The sequence below is a fragment of the Piliocolobus tephrosceles genome, chromosome 12 (genome assembly GCF_002776525.5).
Source record: "Piliocolobus tephrosceles isolate RC106 chromosome 12, ASM277652v3, whole genome shotgun sequence".
In the NCBI taxonomy this organism is placed as follows: Eukaryota; Metazoa; Chordata; class Mammalia; order Primates; family Cercopithecidae; genus Piliocolobus; species Piliocolobus tephrosceles.
The window spans coordinates 19,513,002-19,534,232 of record NC_045445.1 but is presented as its reverse complement, the minus strand read 5'-3'; the positions used below and the strand labels follow the sequence as shown (position 1 = coordinate 19,534,232).

The 21,231-nt window shown below is 39.2% G+C and overlaps 1 protein-coding gene across 18 annotated transcripts in view; it reads left to right on the top strand.

The window, feature by feature from the left end:
* The window catches only part of FAM122C (family with sequence similarity 122C), a 61,194-nt gene extending 43,229 nt beyond the window's left edge, over positions 1-17,965 (top strand). For 2 of the 18 annotated variants that reach the window (XM_023198765.1, XM_023198770.1), the window contains exons 5-12: positions 7,511-7,554; positions 7,653-7,707; positions 9,691-9,783; positions 10,190-10,278; positions 11,477-11,538; positions 14,825-14,875; positions 15,426-15,522; positions 17,032-17,533. In XM_023198765.1, coding sequence (XP_023054533.1) covers positions 7,511-7,554; positions 7,653-7,707; positions 9,691-9,783; positions 10,190-10,278; positions 11,477-11,538; positions 14,825-14,875; positions 15,426-15,522; positions 17,032-17,158 — 618 coding nt within the window. In that variant the 3' untranslated portion in view covers positions 17,159-17,533. Of the gene's footprint in view, positions 1-7,510; positions 7,555-7,652; positions 7,708-9,690; positions 9,784-10,189; positions 10,279-11,476; positions 11,539-14,824; positions 14,876-15,425; positions 15,523-17,031 lie in introns of all 18 variants that reach the window. The other 16 variants (XM_023198771.1, XM_023198769.1, XM_023198766.1 and 13 more) reach the window with 16 other exon arrangements.
* The last annotated feature ends 3,266 nt before the right edge of the window (positions 17,966-21,231 follow it).

The following is a 21,231-nucleotide window of genomic DNA, read 5'->3' as shown; positions in this document are numbered from 1 at the left end:
GTAGAGATGGGATTTCACCATATTGGTCTGACTGGAGTCACCACCACGCCCAGCTAACTTTTATATTTTTAGTAGAGATGGGATTTCACTATATTGGTCTGACTGGTCTAGAACTCCTGACCTCAGGTGATCCACACGCCTCGGCATCCCAAAGTGCTGGGATTACAGGCGTGAGCCAACACGCCTGGCCAATTTTTTAAATTTTTTGTAGAGATGACGTCTCCCTGTGGTACCCTGGCTGGTCCTGAAATCCTGGCCTCAAGTGGTACTCCTGCATCAGTCTCCCGAGGTACTGGCATTACAGGCGTGAGCCACCACGTGTGGCCCCTAATAAAAATTGAGCTCGTATTCCAAAAGATCTGCATGCATTCAGTCTGTAGTTCCCTGTTTCCCAAAGCTCTAAACATAAATAAGTGCCATGCAGAAACAGTTTGTATATTAGTTTGCTCAGGCTGCCATAACAAAGTATCACAAACTGGGTAGCTTAAACAACACAAATATATTGTTTCACATTTCTTAGGGCTAGAAGTCTGAGATAAAGGTGTCAGGAGAGTTGATTCCTTCTAAGGTCTGTGAGGGAGGATCTGCTCCAGGCCTCTGCCCTTGGCTTGTTGATGACTATCTTCATGTTCACATAGTGTTCTCCCTGCACATGTGTTTGTTTCTAAGTTTCTCCTTTTCATGAAGGACAGCAGTCATATTGGATTAGGGCCCACCCTAATGACCTCATCCTAACCTGCTTGCTTCTGAAAATATTCTGTCTCTAAATAAGGTCACATCCTGAGGCACTGGGGATTAGGACTTCAACATAGGAATTTGGGGGGACACAATTCAACCCATAACAGTTTGCTCACAGTTTTTTATTATAGAGCTTTATATTTAATTCCTGATTTGTTAAACAGGATATGAGTCATTGGCACCCAGTAACAACTTGACTCTCTCTGTAGTGTCTAAAGTAAAAATCAATAAAAAGAAATTGAGCTGGGTGTGGTGGCTCGTGCCTGTAATTTCGGGGACTTGAGAGGCCGAAGCAGGAGGATCACTTGAGGCCAGGAGTCCAAGACCAGCCTGGGCAACATAGCAAGACTCCGTCTTTTTAAAAAAATTTTTTTTTTAATTTGCTGGCCGGGCACGGTGGCTCACGCCTGTAATCCCAGCACTTTGGTAAGCCGAGGCAGGCAGATCACCTGAGATTGGGAGTTCGAGATCAGCCTGATCAACATAGAGAAACCCTGTCTCTACTAAATATATAAAAATTAGCCAGGCCTGGTGAGGCATGCCTGTAATCCCAGCTACTTGGGAGGCTGAGGCAGAAGAATCACTTGAACCCGGGAGCCAGAGGTTGCAGTGAGCTGAGATTGTGCGATGCACTCACTCCAGCCTGGGTGACAAAGTGAGACTCCTTCTCAAAAAAAAAAAAAAAAAATTTAATTTGATCTTAGTTTACAGATTGTTTCATTCTTTCAACAAGCCTTTATTGGGTACTATGCAGGCACTCAGCAACTAAAATCTTTCAGATGTTGTCTCCTCGGAGAGCAAAAGTTGGTAACTTACAGTTCCCATTTTTACCATGTATCCTGAAAAATGGAAAGCTAACTTTATCATCCAAGTATAATAACTGTCCTTAAACTAGGTTTCCAGTGTACTGTACTCTGCTTCTTATAGTTATAATGCATGGCTCTTGACCTTTTATACTTATTTTAACAATCTTATTTTATTATAAGCCATCGCAAATCCATTTTGGAAATAGGCAAGACGTAAATGAAAAAGAGTCCACACTCTTCTCCTAACAACCTTCAATAGCTGATTTTGGCTAATGCTCCAACTTTCAGTGGGAGGAATATTAAGCAGAATTCTATCTCAATTTCACAGAACTACCTGCTCTTTACTTGTTGACCAAATGAACTACCAAATACTTTGAGCTTCACACTAGAGGAGAATATGTATATAATATTAAATTGAAGAACTCTACTAACAGTTACATTTTGCTGAATTTACTGTTATTCCATTGTTTTTAAAAGACTACTTATCTTCTTAAATTACCTTCTCCAATTCACTCATTTTCTGTACCTCATTGTATGGTATCAAAATAGTCACAGTTTTAAGACTCAAAGCTCTCGATTTGATACCTCATTGTGTAGTATCAAAATAGTCACAGTTTTAAGACTCGAAGCTCTTGATTTATCTTCACTTCTTCCTTATTTTTCTACCATATTCAATAAAGCCTCTAATCCTACTAATTCTTCCTTGACAATGTCCTCTTTGTTGTCACTGCCACTTCCTTCTTCTGTCCCTTGGGTCTAGATTACTGAAATAATATCCCAATAGATTTTTCTGTCTCTCCCAGTTGAATCCAACTTCCACAATCAAGACCAAGATGAATTTTTTTTTTTTTTTTTTTGAGACAGAGTCTCACTCTGTCGCCCAGGCTGGAGTGCAGCAGCACGATCTCGGCTCACTGCAAGCTCTGCCTTCTGGGTTCATGCCATTCTCCTGCCTTAGCCTCCCGAGTAGCTGGGACTACAGGCACCCGCCACCACGTCCGGCTACTTTTTGTATTTTTAGTAGAAACGGGGTTTCACCATGTTAGCCAGGATGGTCTCAATCTCCTGACCTCGTGATCCACCCACCTCAGCCTCCTAAAGTGCTGGGATTACAGGCAATGAGCCACCGCACCTGGCCAACTTTTTTTTTTTTTTTAAACATCATTTTCACTTTCTTCCCCCCCATACAAAATGTCACAATGACTTCCCATTACCTATTGAATAATAATAAAAATAGCTAATATGTCTTAAGCACTGAACTGTTTGCTAGGCAGTGTGGTGAGAACTGTACAGCTACCTCATCATCCTCATTCTTCATATGGATGAAGAAATTGACGCTCAGGTGACGTCACCTGCCTAAGTTTGCACAGGTAGTAGGTTATAGAGCTGGGATTTGACTCAGTTATGTTTGTCTCCAAAGCCTGTGGTCCTGACAACAATGTGATTCTGCCCAAATTCTTTAAATTCAAACTCTTTGATTATTTAAGAACCTGTAAATCTGGCCCTGTCTTACCTCTCCTGTTTTCTCTCTCATTACTTTGTAGCACAAACTCAATTTCAGCCAAGGTAGTCTCACTATCTCTAAATCTGTTGTATTTTTTCCCTCTCCTAAACTTTTGTTCATATGGGTTCTTCTGCTTAGAATACCCTTCCCTCTACTCACTGCTTGTTCGTATTTTACACATCTTTGAAGGACTAGGTCAAATCTTTATTTATGTATATATTTGTTTATTGAGACAGAGTCTCATATTGTTCCAGGCTGGAGTGCAGTGACACAATTGTGGCTCACTGCAGCCTCAATCTCCCAGGCTCAAGAGATCCTCCCATTTCAGCCTCCTGAGTAGCTAGGTCTACTGACATGCGTACCACATGTGCCCGGCTAATTTTTTTTTTTTTCTTTTAGTAGAAATGAGGTCTTGCTATATTACCCAGGCTGATCTCAAACTCGTGAGCTCAAGGATTCCTCCTGCCTTGGCCTCCCAAAGTTCTGGGATTACAGGCATGAGCCACCGTGCGTGACCAAATTTTAATTCTTTCACACAACTCACACCACTCCTCTATTATGGACTACCCCAAACATGTATTATTTATACTATAGACAACAATCTTTAAACTCTTTCTATCACATATCACATCAGGAGAAAATGTTTGAGCACATGCCTCCAACATAGGTATACTGCATTTACTTACACATTTTGGACATATGCCACTGTACTATTATATATCATGTGAAATCATAGAATATATATATAAAGTAGAAATATAAAAAAAGGATGAGATAAGAATGAAATGATGTTTTTAGAAAATTTAAAAATTTGGCCCGGTGCAGTGGCCTGTAATCCCAGCACTTTGGGAGGCTGAGGTGGGTGGATCATCTAAGGTCAAGAGTTCGAGACCAACTGGCCAGCATGGTGAAACCCCATCTCTACTAAAAATACAAAAATTAACTGAGTGTGGTGGCATGCACCTGTAATTCCAGCTACTCAAGAGGCTGAGGCAGGAGAATTGCTTGAACCTGGAAGGCAGAGGTTGTATTGAGACAAGATTGTGCCACTGCACCCCAGCCTGGGCAACAGAGTGAGACTCTGTCACAAAAAATAAAAAATAAAAATAAAAAACAAATAAATAAATAATTAAAAATCCCAGTTACTTAGGAAGCTGAGACACAAGAATTACTTAAACCTGAGAGGCAGAGGTTTCAGTGAGCTGAGATTGCACCACTGCACTCCAGCCTGTGTGACAGAGTGAGATCTTGTCTCAATAAATAAATAAATAAATAAATAAATAAACTATCCTAATGGGGTAAAGTGGCATCTCATTGTGGTTTTGGTTTGCATTTCCATAATGACAAATGATGTTGAGCATCTTTTCGTGTACTTTTTGGTCATTTGTAAGTATTCTTTGGAGAAACATTCAGTCTCTTTACTCATATTTTAATTGGGTTGGTTTTTGTTGTCGTTGTGTTGTAGGAGTTCTGTATATATTTTGGATATTCATTCCTTTTCAGATATATGATTTGCAAGCATATTATCCAATTCTCCAGTTGTCTTTTCACACTCTTGATAGTGTCATTTGATGCACAAAAGTTTTTTTAATTTTGCTGGGTGTGGTGGCTCACGCCTGTAATCCCAGCATTTTGGGAGGCTGAGGCAGGTGGATCACAAAGTCAGGAGATCAAGACCATCCTGGCTAACATGGTGAAACCCCCGTCTCTACTAAAAATACAAAAAATTAGCCAGGCGTGGTGGTGGGCACCTGTAGTCCCAGCTACTCGGGAGGCTGAGGCAGGAGAATGGCATGAACCCAGGAGGTAGGGCTTGCAGTGAGCCGAGATGGCGCCACTGCATTCCAGCCTAGGCAACAGAGGGGAGACTCCATCTCAAAAAAAAAAAAAAGTGCAGTGGCTCACGCCTGTAATCCCAGCGCTTTGGGAGGCTGAGGCAGGAGTTCAAAACCAGCCTGGCCAACATGGTGAAACCCCATCTCTACTTAAAATACAAAAATTAGCTGGGTGTGGCGGCAGGTGTCTGTAATCCCAGCTGCTCAGGAGGCTGAGGCAGGAGAATCACTTGAACCCAGGAGGTGGAGGTTGCAGTGAGCTGAGATCGTGCCATTGCACTCCAGACTGGGCAACAGGAGCAAAACTCTGTCTCAAAGGAAAAAAAAAAGCATTAATTTGGCCGGGCGCAGTGGCTCACGCCTGTAATCCCAGCACTTTGGGAGGCCAAGGCGGGTGGATCACGAGGTCAGGAGTTCAAGACCATCCTGACCAACATGATGAAACCCCATCTCTACTAAAAATACAAAAATTAGCTGGGCCTGGTGGTGTGTGCCTGTAATCCTAGCTACTCGGGAGGCTGAGACAGGAGAATTGCTTGAACACAGGAGGCGGAGGTTGTAGGAGCTGAGATTGCGCCATTGCACTCCAGCCTGGGCAACAGAGTGAGACTCCATCTTAAAAAAAAAAAAAAGTTTTTTAATTTTGATGAAGATCAGTTTATCTATTTTTTTCTCTTGTTGCCTGTGCCTTTGGTATCATATCCAAGAAATCATTGTGAAATCCAGTGTCATGAAGATTGACCTTCATGTTGTCCTCTGAGAGATTTAGAGTTTTATCTTTTAAGTTAAAGTCTTTAATTCATTTCGAGTGAATTTTTACACAGGGTAAAAAAAAGGATTAAACCTCATTCTTTTGCATGTAGAGCTCCAGTTTTCTCAACATCATTTGTTGAAAAGATTGTCCTTTCCCCATTGAATGGTCTTGACATCACTTTGAAAATCATTTGACCATGTATTATGTGAGGGCTTATTTCTGTGCTCTCTATTCTGTTCCATTGCTATGTGAATGTTCTTTTTTTTTTTTTTTTTTTTTTTTTTTTACAGAATCTTGCTCTCTGTCATTCAGGCTGGAGTGCAGTGGTGCAGTTTCAGCTCACTGCAACCTTTCCCTCCAGGGTTCAAGCAATTCTTGTGCCTCAGCCTCCTGAGTAGCTGGGATTACAGGAGTGTGCCAACATACCCAGCTAAATTTTGTAGTTTTGGTAGAGATGAGGTTTCACCGTGTTGGCCAGGCTGGTCTCAAACTCCCGACCTCAGGTGATCCGCCCACCTCGGACTCACAAAGTGCTGGTATGCATCTGTTCTTATGCCAGAACTACACTGTTTTGACTATGTAGTTTTGTAGGAAGTTTTGAAATCAGGAAGTATGAGTCCTCCAGCTTTGTTCTTCTTTTCAAAGATTGCTTTGGCTATTTGGGGTCCTTTGATATTCCATATGAATTTTCAGATGGATTTTTCTGTTTCTGTATAAAACGTGATAGGGACTTTGGTAAGGGTCGCATTGCATCTGTAGATCATTTTGGGTAGAATTGTCATCTCCCAATCTATGAACATGGATGTCTTTCTATAGGTGGGTTATTAAAAAAAAAAAAAAAACTACTTATGTGAAAATGATACTTGCATATTAATAAAAAGTCAAATAATATAGTAATGTGCAAAGGAAGAAAGAACACATTACTCCAGATCTCACTACTCACTGATAACCACTGTTAAGTTTCTGGTGAACATCTTTCTGAGCACCTCTGTTACAATTTCATATAAATAGGATCCATTTGTCTCCCATTTAATATGTAATAGTTGTTTTTTGATGTCAACGACTAGATTTAAGTTATGTTTGTCTCATCATTTACTTAAGCAAACTTATCCTGATAGGCATTTAATTTGTTGTCTGTGTACTGTGAGTAATTTTTATTAATATCATAGTATTAATGGCTATCCATAGCTATTGTGGACTAGTTTCTTCTCTGTCCTAGTAGACCTTTAAAAAGTTCAGAGAAAGCTGTAAATTTTGAATGCTTAATGTTTTTGCTTTTGAATAAAGACAAATACAGTTTTGGCTGGGCACGGTGGCTCACGCCTGTAATCTCAGCACTTTGGGAGGCCCAGGCGGGTGGATCACGAGGTCAGGAGATCGAGACCATCCTGGCTAACACGGTGAAACTCTGTCTCTACTAAAAATAACAAAAAAAATTAGCCAGGCGTGGTGGCGGGAGCCTGTAGTCCCAACTACTTGGGAGGCTGAGGCAGGAGAATGGCGTGAACCCGGGAGGCGGAGCTTGCAGTGAGCAGAAATCGCGCCATTGCACTCCAGCCTGCGCGACAGAGCAAGACTCCGTCTCAAAAAAAAAAAATAAATAAATAAATAGAAAAAAGAAAAATACAAAGTTTTTCATCTAATTAGTTCCTGCATATCTGATGTACTGTAATGCACAAGTAATAGATCTTTGGTGTGATAATTTGTGACGCAATAAAGGGTAGAGAACCAGATACTTGTTTAGGGATTTGTTTATTCTCTAGTTCTTCTATAGCCCAGTAAATAAAAATAATGGTGCATCCAAATGAAATCAAATTTTATAAAACCATAGGAACTGGGTATTCAGTTTATTCTCATTTTCCTACCTTTACAGGAAGAAGCCATGAATTTAATAACTAGAGAAACAATGTATGAATGGTGAGTGCTGTAATTTGAATTACTATTCTCATAATTTGTATATTTAATTATATCTTTTCTTTCAGATAGGCAAACTGCAGTTTTGATTTCTTTTGTAGGAAAATACAAACTGAGATACAGATAAGTCAATCTTGGGAAGAAGGCTTGAAACTGGTATGGTATTATAACTTCAGTTTTGTAGAAAATTTCAAATTTTTACTGACTTGTGGTGTTGGCATATCTAGTTTTGCTGTAATTTCTAGAAATCTAAGCTCTAGTTTGAAACAAAAATTGTATCTGTTGCATAAATAATTTTTGAGTGCTCTTTTTAATTTTTTTTTTTTTTTTTTTTGAGACAAGTTCTCACTATGCTCTCCAGGCTGGTCTTGAACTCCTGAGCTCAATGGATCCTCCTGCCTCAGCCTCCCAAAATGCTAGGATTACAGGCTTGAGCCATTGCACCTAGCCCTTGATTGCTCTTGAGAAATACTTCATGATTTACTCATAAAAATAGCTACCATTATTTGAAAGTGGAGTTCAAAGTAAACAGTTTTGTGACACAAAACCATAGCTGCTGTGGACCAGTTTCTTCTCTGTCCTAGCAGGCCCAAAAAAAGTTCAGTCGCACTAGTTAAAGTGCTTAGATAACAAAACAATAAATGATTTCACTCCCTTCTCAATAATTTATGAACTATATATTAGAGTCTTAAACCACAGACAATAGACTTACTAGAAAAATATTGCATTTTTATGCCTGTGTATTAGTCCATTCTCACATTGCTATAACGAAATACCCGAGACTGGGTAATTTATAAAGGAAAGAGGTTTAATTGACTCACAGTTTTGCATGGCTGAGGAGGCCTCAGGAAACTTACGATTATGGCAGAAGGCACCTCTTCACAGGGTGGCAGGAGACAGAATGAGTGCCAGCAGGGGAAATTCCAGATGCTTATAAAGCCATCAGATCTCGTGAGAACTCACTCACTATCACGAGAACAGCACTGGGGAATTCACCCCCATGATTCAATTACCTCCCACTAGATTCCTCCCACAACACGTGGGGATTATGGGGATTACAGTTAAAGATGAGATTTGAATGGGGACACAGCCACACCATATCAGCCTGTAACACATTCTCCCACTACCATTTTAATATAAAACCTTTAATTTAAACATACTTAGAATTTAGTTTCATCTCTTGTTAACATTTTTAAATGTCTGTGAGCACATAGTGGTTACCTAGTTGTGGTAGCTGAATGATATTTAGTGTTCTTTTCTATGGACATCCTAGATAGTGACAAAACAAGTACTGAGCTGAAATTTGAATAGGAGAGATTCTGACTAATGTCAGTCTTCAGATGTGGGAGTTATTCGATATGGAAATGGATTGTCAACAGAAGCAATGACATCTTATTTTCCTTTGAGCCCTGAGTACCTTACGTGGGCAGTTATCCCTGATTTTGGAGTAGGTCTGGGAGAATGAGTAGATAACCTCTGGAGCCTGTCACTTTTCATGTTTTGGTGCTAATACAGTGGATTGATACTGCTGGAGTCCTTTGGCCCAATTCTAATTACTTTAGATGTTGGCATGGATGAGTAAGAGAATCTGTAAGTGTGTTAGGAAGAGGAAGGGTACATGTAATACACACTTGGCTTGTTTTAGAAAGAAAAGGGCAGATTTTAAAATCCTGAATTATGAAGTACTGATTTTGTCTATGCAAAATCTAGAGACAGTTTCCATAAATGTAGTTATTCCTGCTGTCTCATTTGCATCTTAATTCCAGTCAAAACCTTTTTGGTCCTTTCCTGGACATAGCATTATAGTTTTCAATAACAAAGCACAGGTCGAAGCAAAGAGAAGAGCTTAAATTTAGGATTTGTGTTTATAGTATTGAGTACTCACATTCTAGGACTTTCTGGCATGCTGGGAAACCCCTCAATCACCATATAGCTCTCATCCCCAAAAGGGAAAAGGGTACCTTTGCTTATTGAAGTGAATTTTGGGTTCCCCGATTGCTTTAGGATGGTGAGAGCTCTTAACCTGGTGCAGCCAGTGACACGGTAGTAAGGACTCACTTCCCTGTGCAACAGGTATCTCAAGTATTTGATTAATAAACAATTGGTACTACAATTGTACACTGCTTTCTGCTTACACAGAATGACAATGGCTCACAGAAATCATCCTCTCTAAAGTGCATTGATTTAACACCAGTATCCTCAATGGCTTCTTCCATCAAGAAGACTGGGAAGGTAAGAAAGGAATACCTAAAAGTCTATGTCCCTTGAAATAGTTAGGAAATATTTAGGAACATTAATGGTCACCAACAAAAATATTTTGGGGGATATATTTTGTCACAGTACATCTGATTCTAACTAACAGTTTTCCCTTCTTTTTCATTTCTTCAAGTATTACTTACATGAAGTAAAATTCACCAACTTTAAAGTATAGGGTTAGATTAATTTTGGTAATTGTGTACAATCCTGTAGCCATAACCATAATCAAGATATCAAACAGTTCCCACACTCAAAACAATTTCCTAATGATCTTTTGTACCCCAGTCTCCCTCCCCACCATCCCTGCCCCTCCCTAGGAAACCAATGATCTGCTTTCTGAGAAAAGTGGCAGTTTTAAAACCTCTGTTCCATTTGATTTTAGCAGTATTTCTCTCCATCATTACAAACTTATGTGAGTTGCACTGGTTCTCCTTCAAGTCACATTCCCAGTCCTACGCAACAATACATCATGTAAGTTTATGTTTTATGAAAATACCAAATTACTTATAAAACAAGAATTATAGAAACTTAAAAGAAATTATAGCTCCAAGTTTTGTGCCAACCAAAGAAGTGACTTCTTTTTAGGGAAATTAGAATGTCATTGTTTCGGCCGGGCACGGTGGCTCATGCCTGTAATCCTAGCACTTTGGGAGGCCAAGGCGGGCGGATTACCTGAGGTCAGGAGTTCAAGACCAGCCTGAGCAACATGGAGAAACCCCGTCTCTACTAAAAATACAAAATTAGCCGGGCGTGGTGGCTCATGTCTGTAATCCCAGCTACTAGGGAGGCTGAGGCAGGAGAATTGCTTGAACCCAGGAGGTAGAGGTTTGCGGTGAGCCAAGATCACGCCATTGCACTCCAGCCTGGGCAACAAGAGCAAAACTCCATCTCAAAAAAAAAAAGTCACTGTTTCAGTTTATCATTTTGTATATTGAAAAAGTCAGGTGACTAAGAACATAAGAAGAATTTAGTAATTCCTTCACCCTGCTAATACATAATCTTTCTCTAACCAAGTTTGTTAATAAGGATCAGAGCTATCTTTAGAACTTTAAACAACTTCAACCGTGATTCTCACCTTCATTCAAGGCAGTCCCAGCCAGGACTGTAGGTTTTTGTAGACTCTAGGATTCAAAATCCTGAATCCTTGAGAATTAGAAGATAGTTTGCTCCTAAGGCATTCCTGTTTTTACCCATATGTAAAGAAAAGCAGTAAAATGGCTGGGTGTGGTGGCTCACACCTGTAATCCCAACACTTTGGGAGGCCTAGGTGGGCGGATCACCAAAGGTCAGGAGTTCGATACCAGCCTGGCCAACATGGTGAAACCCCGTCTCTACTAAAACAATACAAAATTAGCCAAGTGTGGTGATGCATGCTTGTAATCCCAGCTACTTGGGAGGCTGAGGCAGGAGAATCGCTTGAACCCAGGAGGCGGAGGCTGCAGTGAGCTGAGATTGCACCACTTCTCTCCAGCCTGGGTGATAAGAGTGAAACTCCATCTCAGGAAAAAAAATAAAAATAAAAAACAAAGAAAAGCAGTAAAATGATGTAATGCCATGTCCTATACAGAGTCCCGTTTTTGTGTATGTCCTTAGATCTGTTATAATGAAATAGTCATGCTGATTTTGTTAAGAAATATTTCTTATAATGATCATGATGATTTTATTTTAGAAGAAGTCAAAATCCTACCAACATTATTAGACCAAGTATCCTTGGACCATTAAAAAGAAAAGGTACTTTTATCTACCAGCAGAAATAAATATAAGTTATTTTATAAAATATCTAAAATAAAATGTTATACAAAAATTTATTTTTAAAGGCTTTATTTATTTAAAATATATTTAATAAGCTATTAGAGGCCTTTAATTTTATGCGACTAGAAATATGTATAAGGATATTTTGAAAACTCTAAAATGCTACATACGTGTGAAGTGAGAAATTTAATTCCAATTTAGTTGGCTATTATGATTTTCAATATAATTCACCAAGTTAGCTATCTTCATTACTTTCTGAAACAAGGTAGAGAATAAATGAAAGAATGAACAAATAGAGTGAGTCAATCATCAGGTATTTTGCTGAATATCAACCCCTGCCTCACTGTCACACACACACACGTTGCTATCATATGAATAAGTTGACACAAATTAGATCCACTTACAACACTAAAAATATATGTGAAGGTGTATGTTCTTTGGTGTTTAGTTTCTTTATGGGAGTTATTTTTGGTTAAATATATGGAAAGTGACCCACCTACTCAGTAATAAAAGGGCAATGGAAAGAACAGAAGTGTTTTTTAAAAGCTCCTACGATCTTGGATCCCACTTCTCAATGGTACCTCACTAAATTATGCTCTTCTTCCTTTTTTTTCTTTTTTTTTTTTTCTTGAGACACTCTGTCACCCAGGCTGAAGTGCAGTGGCACAGTGTTGGCTCACTGCAACCTCATCCTCCTGGGTTCAAGCAATTCACCTGCCTCAGCCTCACCAGTAGCTGGGATTACAGGTGCCTGCCACCATGCCTGGCAATTTTTTTTGTTGTTGTTGTATTTTTAGTAGAGAGAGGGTTTCACCATGTTGGCCAGGCTGGTCTCGAACTCCTGACCTCAGGTGATCTGCCCACCTCGGCCTGCCAAAGTGCTGGGATTACAAGCATAAGCCTGTATATTTAGTACAATGTTTAACTACCATGGGGAGGGGAAATGGGTGAATAGGAAAGGAGATTAAACTTAAAAATGTGTATTGTGAAAAATCTATTAAGAAAGAGGAGTAAGAAGAATAAGAAGAGGAAAGAAACTGAAATATGCTTTAATGTTCTTTGTGTATTTTGAATTAACTAATGGCAGTCTTCCTAACAACACAACATAACTAACTCAGCATGTACTTTTTGTATTCTAAGATTAAGGGCTGAATTCTGGAAAACACTCTTTTCCAAAGTAAGCACATTGTTTTATGAAGATGCTTCAGTTACTAAGCTTAGGGGTCTTTTACCTGTGCTGTGAAATTTGGGCTAGTGTTGAAAAACTAATCAAATATATCAGGAGTTTAAGAGCTGTTAGAAGTCGAGGGTCAATTGAGTATTTAAAATAAAGTTCGCTTAAATTGAGGAGTGTTTTACCAGATTAAAATAGTTCTCCTTGGCCGGGCGTGGTGGCTCAAGCCTGTAATCCCAGCACTTTGGGAGGCCGAGACGGGCGGATCACGAGGTCAGGAGATCGAGACCATCCTGGCTAACACGGTGAAACCCCGTCTCTACTAAAAACTACAAAAAACTAGCCGGGCGAGGTGGCGGCGCCTGTAGTCCCAGCTACTCCGGAGGCTGAGGCAGGAGAATGGCGTGAACCCGGGAGGCGGAGCTTGCAGTGAGCTGAGATCAGGCCACAGCACTCCAGCCTGGGTGACTGAGTCAGACTCCGTCTCAAAAAAAAAAAAAAAAATAAAATAAAATAAAATAGTTCTCCTTTTGAGACACGTATCCATAAATATGTTATCACATGAAAAGCATCTGGAGTTTTCTTAGAATTTATGATTTAAAAATGATTTTTATAGATCAATTTTGACATAAAAGATGTAGTTTCTGCCCAGTGTCTTTGGAGATGTGACCTGTCTCACACTTGGTTTTCAGCTGCTCTGAAAGAGGACTGCCTTATTTCTTTAAGGTATCCCTGATGGAACTCCAAAGCGAATTCTGTATATACCACCTAGTCCATATTTTAAGTCATACCCCACCCTCCAAAGCATGCCCTATACAAATGTGCTGAAAATTCATTTGGCCATTTTTGGCCAGATACAATAACAGATAAACAGAAATTGAAATTTATTCATATATTTTGGAATATGCATATTCATTTGGGAAACAACAAACTATGTCCTATTTGGACCCCATTAATACAAATGAAATGTGGGAGAAAGATAGCATAAAAATAAAAGAGAGGTCCTGAGGCAGGGGGCAGGGGGAACTAAAAAGAATGAGGATTCTGTGAAGTGAGATCAAGATTAGTGTCTCCAAAGCATATGAAGTCATATTTTATGGTGAGAAGCAGCAGTTAACTTCCATCAGGAATAAGCGAGAACATGGGCCTGGCGCAATGGCTTATGCCTGTAATCCCAGCACTTTGGGAGGCTGAGGCGGGAGGATGACTTGAGGTCAGGAATTCAAGACCAGCCTGGCCAACATGACAAAACCCTGTGTCTACTAAAAATACAAAAATTAGCTGAGGGTGGTGGTGCATGCCTGTAATCCCAGCTACTCAGTAGACTGAGGCAGGAGAATCGCCTGAATCCAGGAGGCAGAGGTTGCAGTGAGCCGAGATCACACCACTGCACTCCAGCCTGGACAACAGAGTAAGACTCCGTCTGAGAAAAAAAAAGGAATAAGCGAGAGTAAATAAGATTTCATATCGGAATACTGCAGAAATTGGGCAGCTATAAATATCGTTTGACAAATAATGCTGGTTTTAGCAAAGAAAGACCTAATTTTCTTTCACGAGGAATTTGTTTTGATTTGTCATGTTTTCAATGTTAAACCAAAAAGGAGAGCTGAGTAGTTTTTCTATAGTGACGTAAGTGTAATCTGGCAAGGCACGGGACACTAGACTTCTTTTAAACTTTATGAGCCATGATTACACTTCTGTGGAAGGTCTATGCAATATCTTAATGGTGACCTTAGTGTTTTATCATTCAAATAGAAGTTATGGGCTTGAATGTCAGTTTTGCTCAGGTCCAGAAATGGTTATCATATGAATGTGAAACACTGTGCAGATTTTAACATTTACTTCAAGGCAAAGATTACAGAAATGCGGTTTTTTTGGTTTTGTTTTGTTTTTTTGAGATTAGATGTTCTACCTTAGTCTCTAAAGATACACTTATTTTGTTCCTTGTGTGCTATAAAAGAACTTATCTATTTAGTTCATTGTGTACCTTTAGCAAAATAAAGATAGCAACAATCTAAAGTTTTAAAATAAGGAATGACATTAAACTCATTAAACAGCCTTACTACATAGCTATATCAAATCATCTTGCAGGGCCGGGCACAGTGGCTCACGCCTGTAATCCCAGCATTTTGGGAGGCCGAGGTGGGTGGATCACCTGAGGCCAGGAATTTGAGACCAGCCTGCCAACATGGTGAAACCCCATATCTACTAAAAATATGAAAATTAGCTGGGCATGGTGGTTTGCGCCTGTAATCCCAGCTGTTCTGGAGGCGGAGGCACAAGAATCGCTGGAACCTGGGAGGCGGAGGTTGAAGTGAGCCCAGATCGTGCCACTGCTCTTCAGCCTGGGTGACAGAGCGACTTCTTCTCAAAATAATAATAATTAATAATATCATCTTATAGAATTTAGTTAATATAATAAAATTATAATAACTGAAAACAAAAAGTAAATCTAAAAACATTATATACAGTACAAACCCAATTTTATTTAAAAAACAATCGTGTATACAACATATTCAAAAATTACTAAAGAATGGTTATGTCTGAACAATTGTTACTTAAAATTGTTTTCTTTGCGCTTTTCTGTATTTTATAAATTAATTGCAGTGAATAACTATTACTTTTGCAATTAAAATCATAATAAACATGTTAAATACAACATAATCTACCTTGATCTACTATATTGTCATAGGTGGAATGGCATTTCCAGATCAACCAAAAAGGATTTTCCAAGGCACAACCAACATACTTTCTTCTGATACTTCCCAACTGTCAGAAGATAATGTGTGGTGAGTACTAACATGAGATTTTAAACATTCATTGAGCATTTTTACTTGTTTTTTAAGTCTGCTTTGGTTATTGTGTGTATTCAGAAGTATGGTACATTATTAACTATTCTTAGAAGTTTTAAAACTAATATTCCAGGCCAGGCGCAGTGGCTCATGCCTGTAATCCCAGCACTTTGGTAGGCCAAGGCGGGCGAATCATGAGGTCAGGAGATCGAGACCATCCTGGCCAATATGGTGAAACCCTGTCTCTACTAAAAATACAAAAATTAACTGGGCGTGGTGATGTGTGCCCGTAATCCCAACTACTCGGGAGGCTGAGGCAGGAGAATCGCTTGAACCAGGGAGGCAAATGTTGCAGTGAACGGAGATTGCGCCACTGTACTCTAGCCTGGCGACAAAGTGAGACTCTGTCTCGAAAAACAAACAAACAAAACTAATATTCCAAATGGATGCTATAAACTTGAGTTATTTTATTTTCTTTTTTTCTTTTTCTGTGACAGGATCTCACTCTGTCACCCAAGCTGGGAGTACAGTGGCACAATCTTGGCTCACTGCAACCTCCACCTCCCAGGCTCAAGCAGTCCTCCCACCTCAGCCTCCTGAGTAGCTGAGACCGCAGGTGTGCACCACTATGCCTGGCTAATTTTTGTATTTTTTATAGAGATGGGGTTTTTCCATGTTGCCCAGGCTGGTCTCAAACTCCTGAACTCAAGCAATCCACCTGCCTTGGCCTCCTAAAGTGCTGGGATTACAGGCGTGAGTCACGTCACCTGGCGGAGTGTTTTTCTTATGAGATGTGTGTGATACTAATATATGGTGGATACATTTTTAGAAGTGAGATTTTGGCATTAGATGAAGAGATATTAGAGAAATACATAAAAATGCATCATTGGAAAAAGTCATCTTCTGCCTGTCTTTTCTCCCTTGGATTTTTGTCTACCTTGTTGGGTTGAGAGTATTATTGAAAAGCATGCCTAAGAAAGCATGTTTTAGTGATAAAAAACAAGAAATACTGGAATGGATTTCTTTTTCTTTCCTTTTTTTTTTTTTTTTTTTTTTTAGACGGAGTCTCGCTCTGTCTCCCAGGCTGGAGTGCAATGGCGCCATCTCAGTTTACTGCAACCTCCACCTCCTGGGTTCAAGCGATTTTCCTGCCTTAGCCTCCTGAGTAGCTGGGACTACAGGTGTGTGCCACCACACCTGGGTAATTTTTGTATTTTTAGTAGAGACGGGATTTCACCCTATTGGTCAGGACAGTCTTGAACTCCTGATCTTGTGATCCACCTGCCTTCGCCTCCCAAAGGGCTTGGATTACAGGCATGAGCCACTGCACCTGGCCATGGATTTCTATTTATTGTTACTGGTGGTTTCATTGTATGACTCTTACAAAACTTTGCCTGTGACAAGTGCCAGTTGTTAGTCATGTATTTTGCACTCAAGTGTAGAAAAAGCAGAGTATATAGACAGATCTCTTGAGTTCTGCTATCAACGAGTGACATTTTCTTCTAGTCTATTTCCAGCTACTTTTGATGGAAACAACAGCAATGCTGGGTCTTTTGGTAATTCATCAACTGAAATGGGCACCGTCAGAAACTCTCCTTTGTCACCTTCTGATACTGGTTCTCATTTGTTCTAGCAGTCGAACTTTCAACTAAATGATTCACCCATCCCAAGACTTTGTCACCAATGGAGAAACACACACATCAAGCAAATCAAGTCAGAGCAATGAGAATTGTACTTTTTAATTTAAACTATCTCCTATTTATCTTTTTTCCTCAATTTCCTAAAATTCTATTTATCTACAGAACTTGCGTGTATAATTTTTGTGTCTGTCCTTAAATTCAATGTAATAATATTTTCAAAGATGTTTTCCAAATAAGAACTATGTTGAAGATACAAGCATAAATTGTTAGGCTGCTATTGTCTAGAAAATGCTGTACCTTGACTTTTTGAAATAATCTTATGAAACATAATTCTGATAAAATATAATCGTTCAATTAACAAAGTAAAATGATGTTTGACAGTTATGTACTTAATGGTCCATGCTAGTCTTTAATGCTATTTTCAGTAACTACTAGCTTCCACTTGGTGAAGAAAAGTCACATATCAAAGGCAATTTTTATGACTGAGTTATACCATACCGATCCAAGGATTGCTTATTTTGCACATGAATCCTTAGATATTCAATTTGTTGGGAAGCAGTAGGTAGAAGAGCAAGATGAATTAAAGTTAATTGAATAGAAAGAAAATAATATGTAATTGAGGCTTCACTCAATTTGTACTCAACCTGATTAACCCTGATTAATTTTGTATTCTAATTAAGTGTGGGAAGATATTGATAAATTGTAGTCTTTCACATTTTTATCATTTACATTTTATTCATCATCATGACTACTGATTTGATTAAATACAGGCTTAATATGTTAGGGCTTTTCTGCCAAAATTGTGCTTCCAATTGTCCCCTAAGGGCTATAAATGTTTGTTTAAACCCTGATTTTCATTTGAAAGTCTTAAGGGTTGTTTTTTTTTTTTTTTTTAATAGGAAAAATTGTGTGTTAAAAAATTTAAATTTAAAATATGTGCTTTAAGTAATTGGAGGTAGTATTAGCATTTTGAAAAACAGAAACATATTCTCGAGAAATGAAGCTGAGAATGGTTTAAATTGCCTCAGCTAATAAGACAGTAACAGTTATCTAAAATACATATAAAAGACTTTTTCTCTTTTTGTTGGAAAGAATCAGAATGATAGAAATGTGATGTGGGTATGCTGCCATATGGGAAAAAGACTGTGGCACTAAGAGGTTTTTGACACTGACCCTGATGGAACTGATCAGAATTGATATATAAGTGGGAGAAGATTCTATTCAATTATGAATAGATGAAACCAACTATTTATAAAATGACTAGGATCATGATGGTCTCTTGAAACTGGGACAGGATTCTATAAATTGGCTAAGAACAAGGAAACTATAAATATTGCCTTTGTTACTTGCTTCTTTACTTGCCAGCTCTTTAGTGGACCAGTTGTGAGAGGGGCCCCTCATGGAATGAGGTGTGGTGTGTTTGCAGTGATGTTTCTTGCTGAAACTGTAGATCATTGACAGACAAAGGTTCACATGTACTATTGGCACCTTAGCCAAAGAGAATTTCGCAGAATGTTCAAGCACAAGAACTAAGGATGCAGAAAGTAACTAATGGGGATAAGACTACCACTCAGTTGTATGAGGAACTTTTATCAGCAAATCTCGGTAATCTTGACTATCTCAATATACTTTTCTCAACTCAGACAATTCCTTTCCCTCTATTCAGTTACTTTTTTTGAGACAGAGTCTCGCTCTATTGCCCAGGCTGGAGTGCAGTGGCATGATCTCAGCTCACTGCGACCTCCGCCTGCCAGGTTCAAGCAATTCTCCTGCCTCAACCTCCCAAGTAGCTGGGATTACAGGCGCATGCCACCATACCCGGCTAATTTTTGTATTTGTAGTAGAGATGGGGTTTTGCCATGTTGCCCAGGCTGGTCTTGAACTCCCGGCCTCAGGTGAGCCACCCAACCCAGCCCTATTCAGTTAGTTTGTATTGATTTAGCTGTACACTAGGATGCCACAACTTACTATAATATGCTCAGACCCAAGGATTCCAGAGTTGGTTCTTCATTCTGTTGCCTTTTGAGCTTGTGTATTGAGAGGATCCATTTCTAAAACGATTTTCCACTTACTGATGATTTTTAGACCAAAATGATTGTAACTTTTACTTGCTATTCTGTGTTTGATTTTTTAAAATTATGGTAAGGCGGCCGGGCACAGTGGCTTACGCCTGTAATCCCAGCACTTTGGGAGGCTGAAGTGGGTGGGTCACCTGATGTCAGGAGTTCAAGACCAGCCTGGCCAACATGGCAAAACCCCATCTCTACTAAAAATACAAAATACTAGCTGAGCGTGGTGGCAGACACCTGTAATCCCAGCTACTCAGGAGGCTTAGGCAGGAGAATTGCTGGAACCCGGGAGGCAGAGGTTGCAGTGAGCTGAGATCACGCCACTGCACTCTAGCCTGGGCGACAGAGTGAGACTCTGCTCAAAGAAAAAAAATTATGGTAAGGCTATATTTTGTCTTTCTAAACATGCCAAAGAATTATCATATCAGTTTTCTATAGTGAAGGACATATATTAGTTTCCCAGCGCTGCCATAACAAAGCATCACAAACTGAGTGGCTTAAACAGTGGAGATTTATTGTTTCACATTTCTGGAGGCTACCAACCTAAGATCAAGGAGTCAGCTGGGTTGGTTGCCTCTTGAAGCTCTGAGGGAGAATCTGTTCCATGCCTCTCTCCTTGCTTTTGGTGATTGCTGGCAATCCTTGGCTTAGATACATCACTCCAATCTCTGCCTCAGAGAGAATCACAGGATTCTCTCTGTGTCCTGTGTTGTCATATGGCCTTCTTATAAAGACAACCAGTCGTTGGATTTAAGGCCCACCCTAATCCAATATGACCTCATCTTAATTCCATTATATCTGCAAAGACCCTGTTTCCAGATAAGGTCAAATTCACAGGTCCTGGGGATTAGAATTTCAAGATATCTTTTTGAGGACACAATTTAACATACAATGATATAATTTTAGAATTTTAATTTTGCTTGTTTCATCTTTCCTAAATTAGTTTTTTAAAATTGTCTCTCCTATAACTCATCTTAAAAATGTGAGAACAAGAGGTGACTATAAAGCATCATTATTAAGCCTTAAATATGTGTTCAATCAAGTATTCGTATTTTACTTACAATCTTATAAAAGAGCAGTGCTCCAAATTTACCCTAATGATTCACTGATATTCAACATGAAAACTCACTGTAGTAATGAGTTGGGTTCTCAGATTGGGAAAATATATATATGGTTTGTAAAATTTATAATTACCAAATCAACCAATAACATTTATAATTTTAAGTATATTCAATAAATATCTAATGAATACTTTCTATGTACAGGAAACTGTACTAAAACTTTTATGATATATGAGGATGAGTGAGATACCTTATCTGTCTTCAAGCAGGATAACTAAATACAAAAATAATGATACAAGACAGTCTATGATAACATGACTATAGATACACATTAGAAAAGACACTTTTACTGTAAAAATAAGATATAAAGATAATACTGAGATAATGTAATCTTAGTATTCAGGGATTTTAGAAGTCTTTGAATCTACCTCTCAATGCAGAAATCCTTTTAAGAATTCCAGACAGATGGCCGAGCGCGGTGACTCACGCCTGTAATCCCAGCACTTTGGGAGGCCGAGGCGGGTGGATCACAAGGTCAGGAGATCGAGACTATCCTGGCCAACATGGTGAAACCCTATCTCTACTAAAAATACAAAAATTAGCTAGGTGTGGTGGCGCATGCCTGTAATCCCGGCTACTCAGAAGGCTGAGGCAGGAGAATTGCTTGAACCAGGGAGTCAGAGGTTGCGGTGAGCCGTGATCATGCCAGTACACTCCAGCCTGTCAACAGAGTGAGACTCCATTTCAAAAATAATAATAATAATAATAATAATTCCAGACAGATTATTTTTTAGCCTTAGTTTGAAATCTTGTAGGAATGGACTCTGTCACAAGACAGTTCATTGTATTGTTGGACAGCTCTCATATTTAGAAATCTCTTACATTAAAAGGGGGGATGAGTGTAGAGTTTGTATTTAGGTGACCTGTTTCATTGGC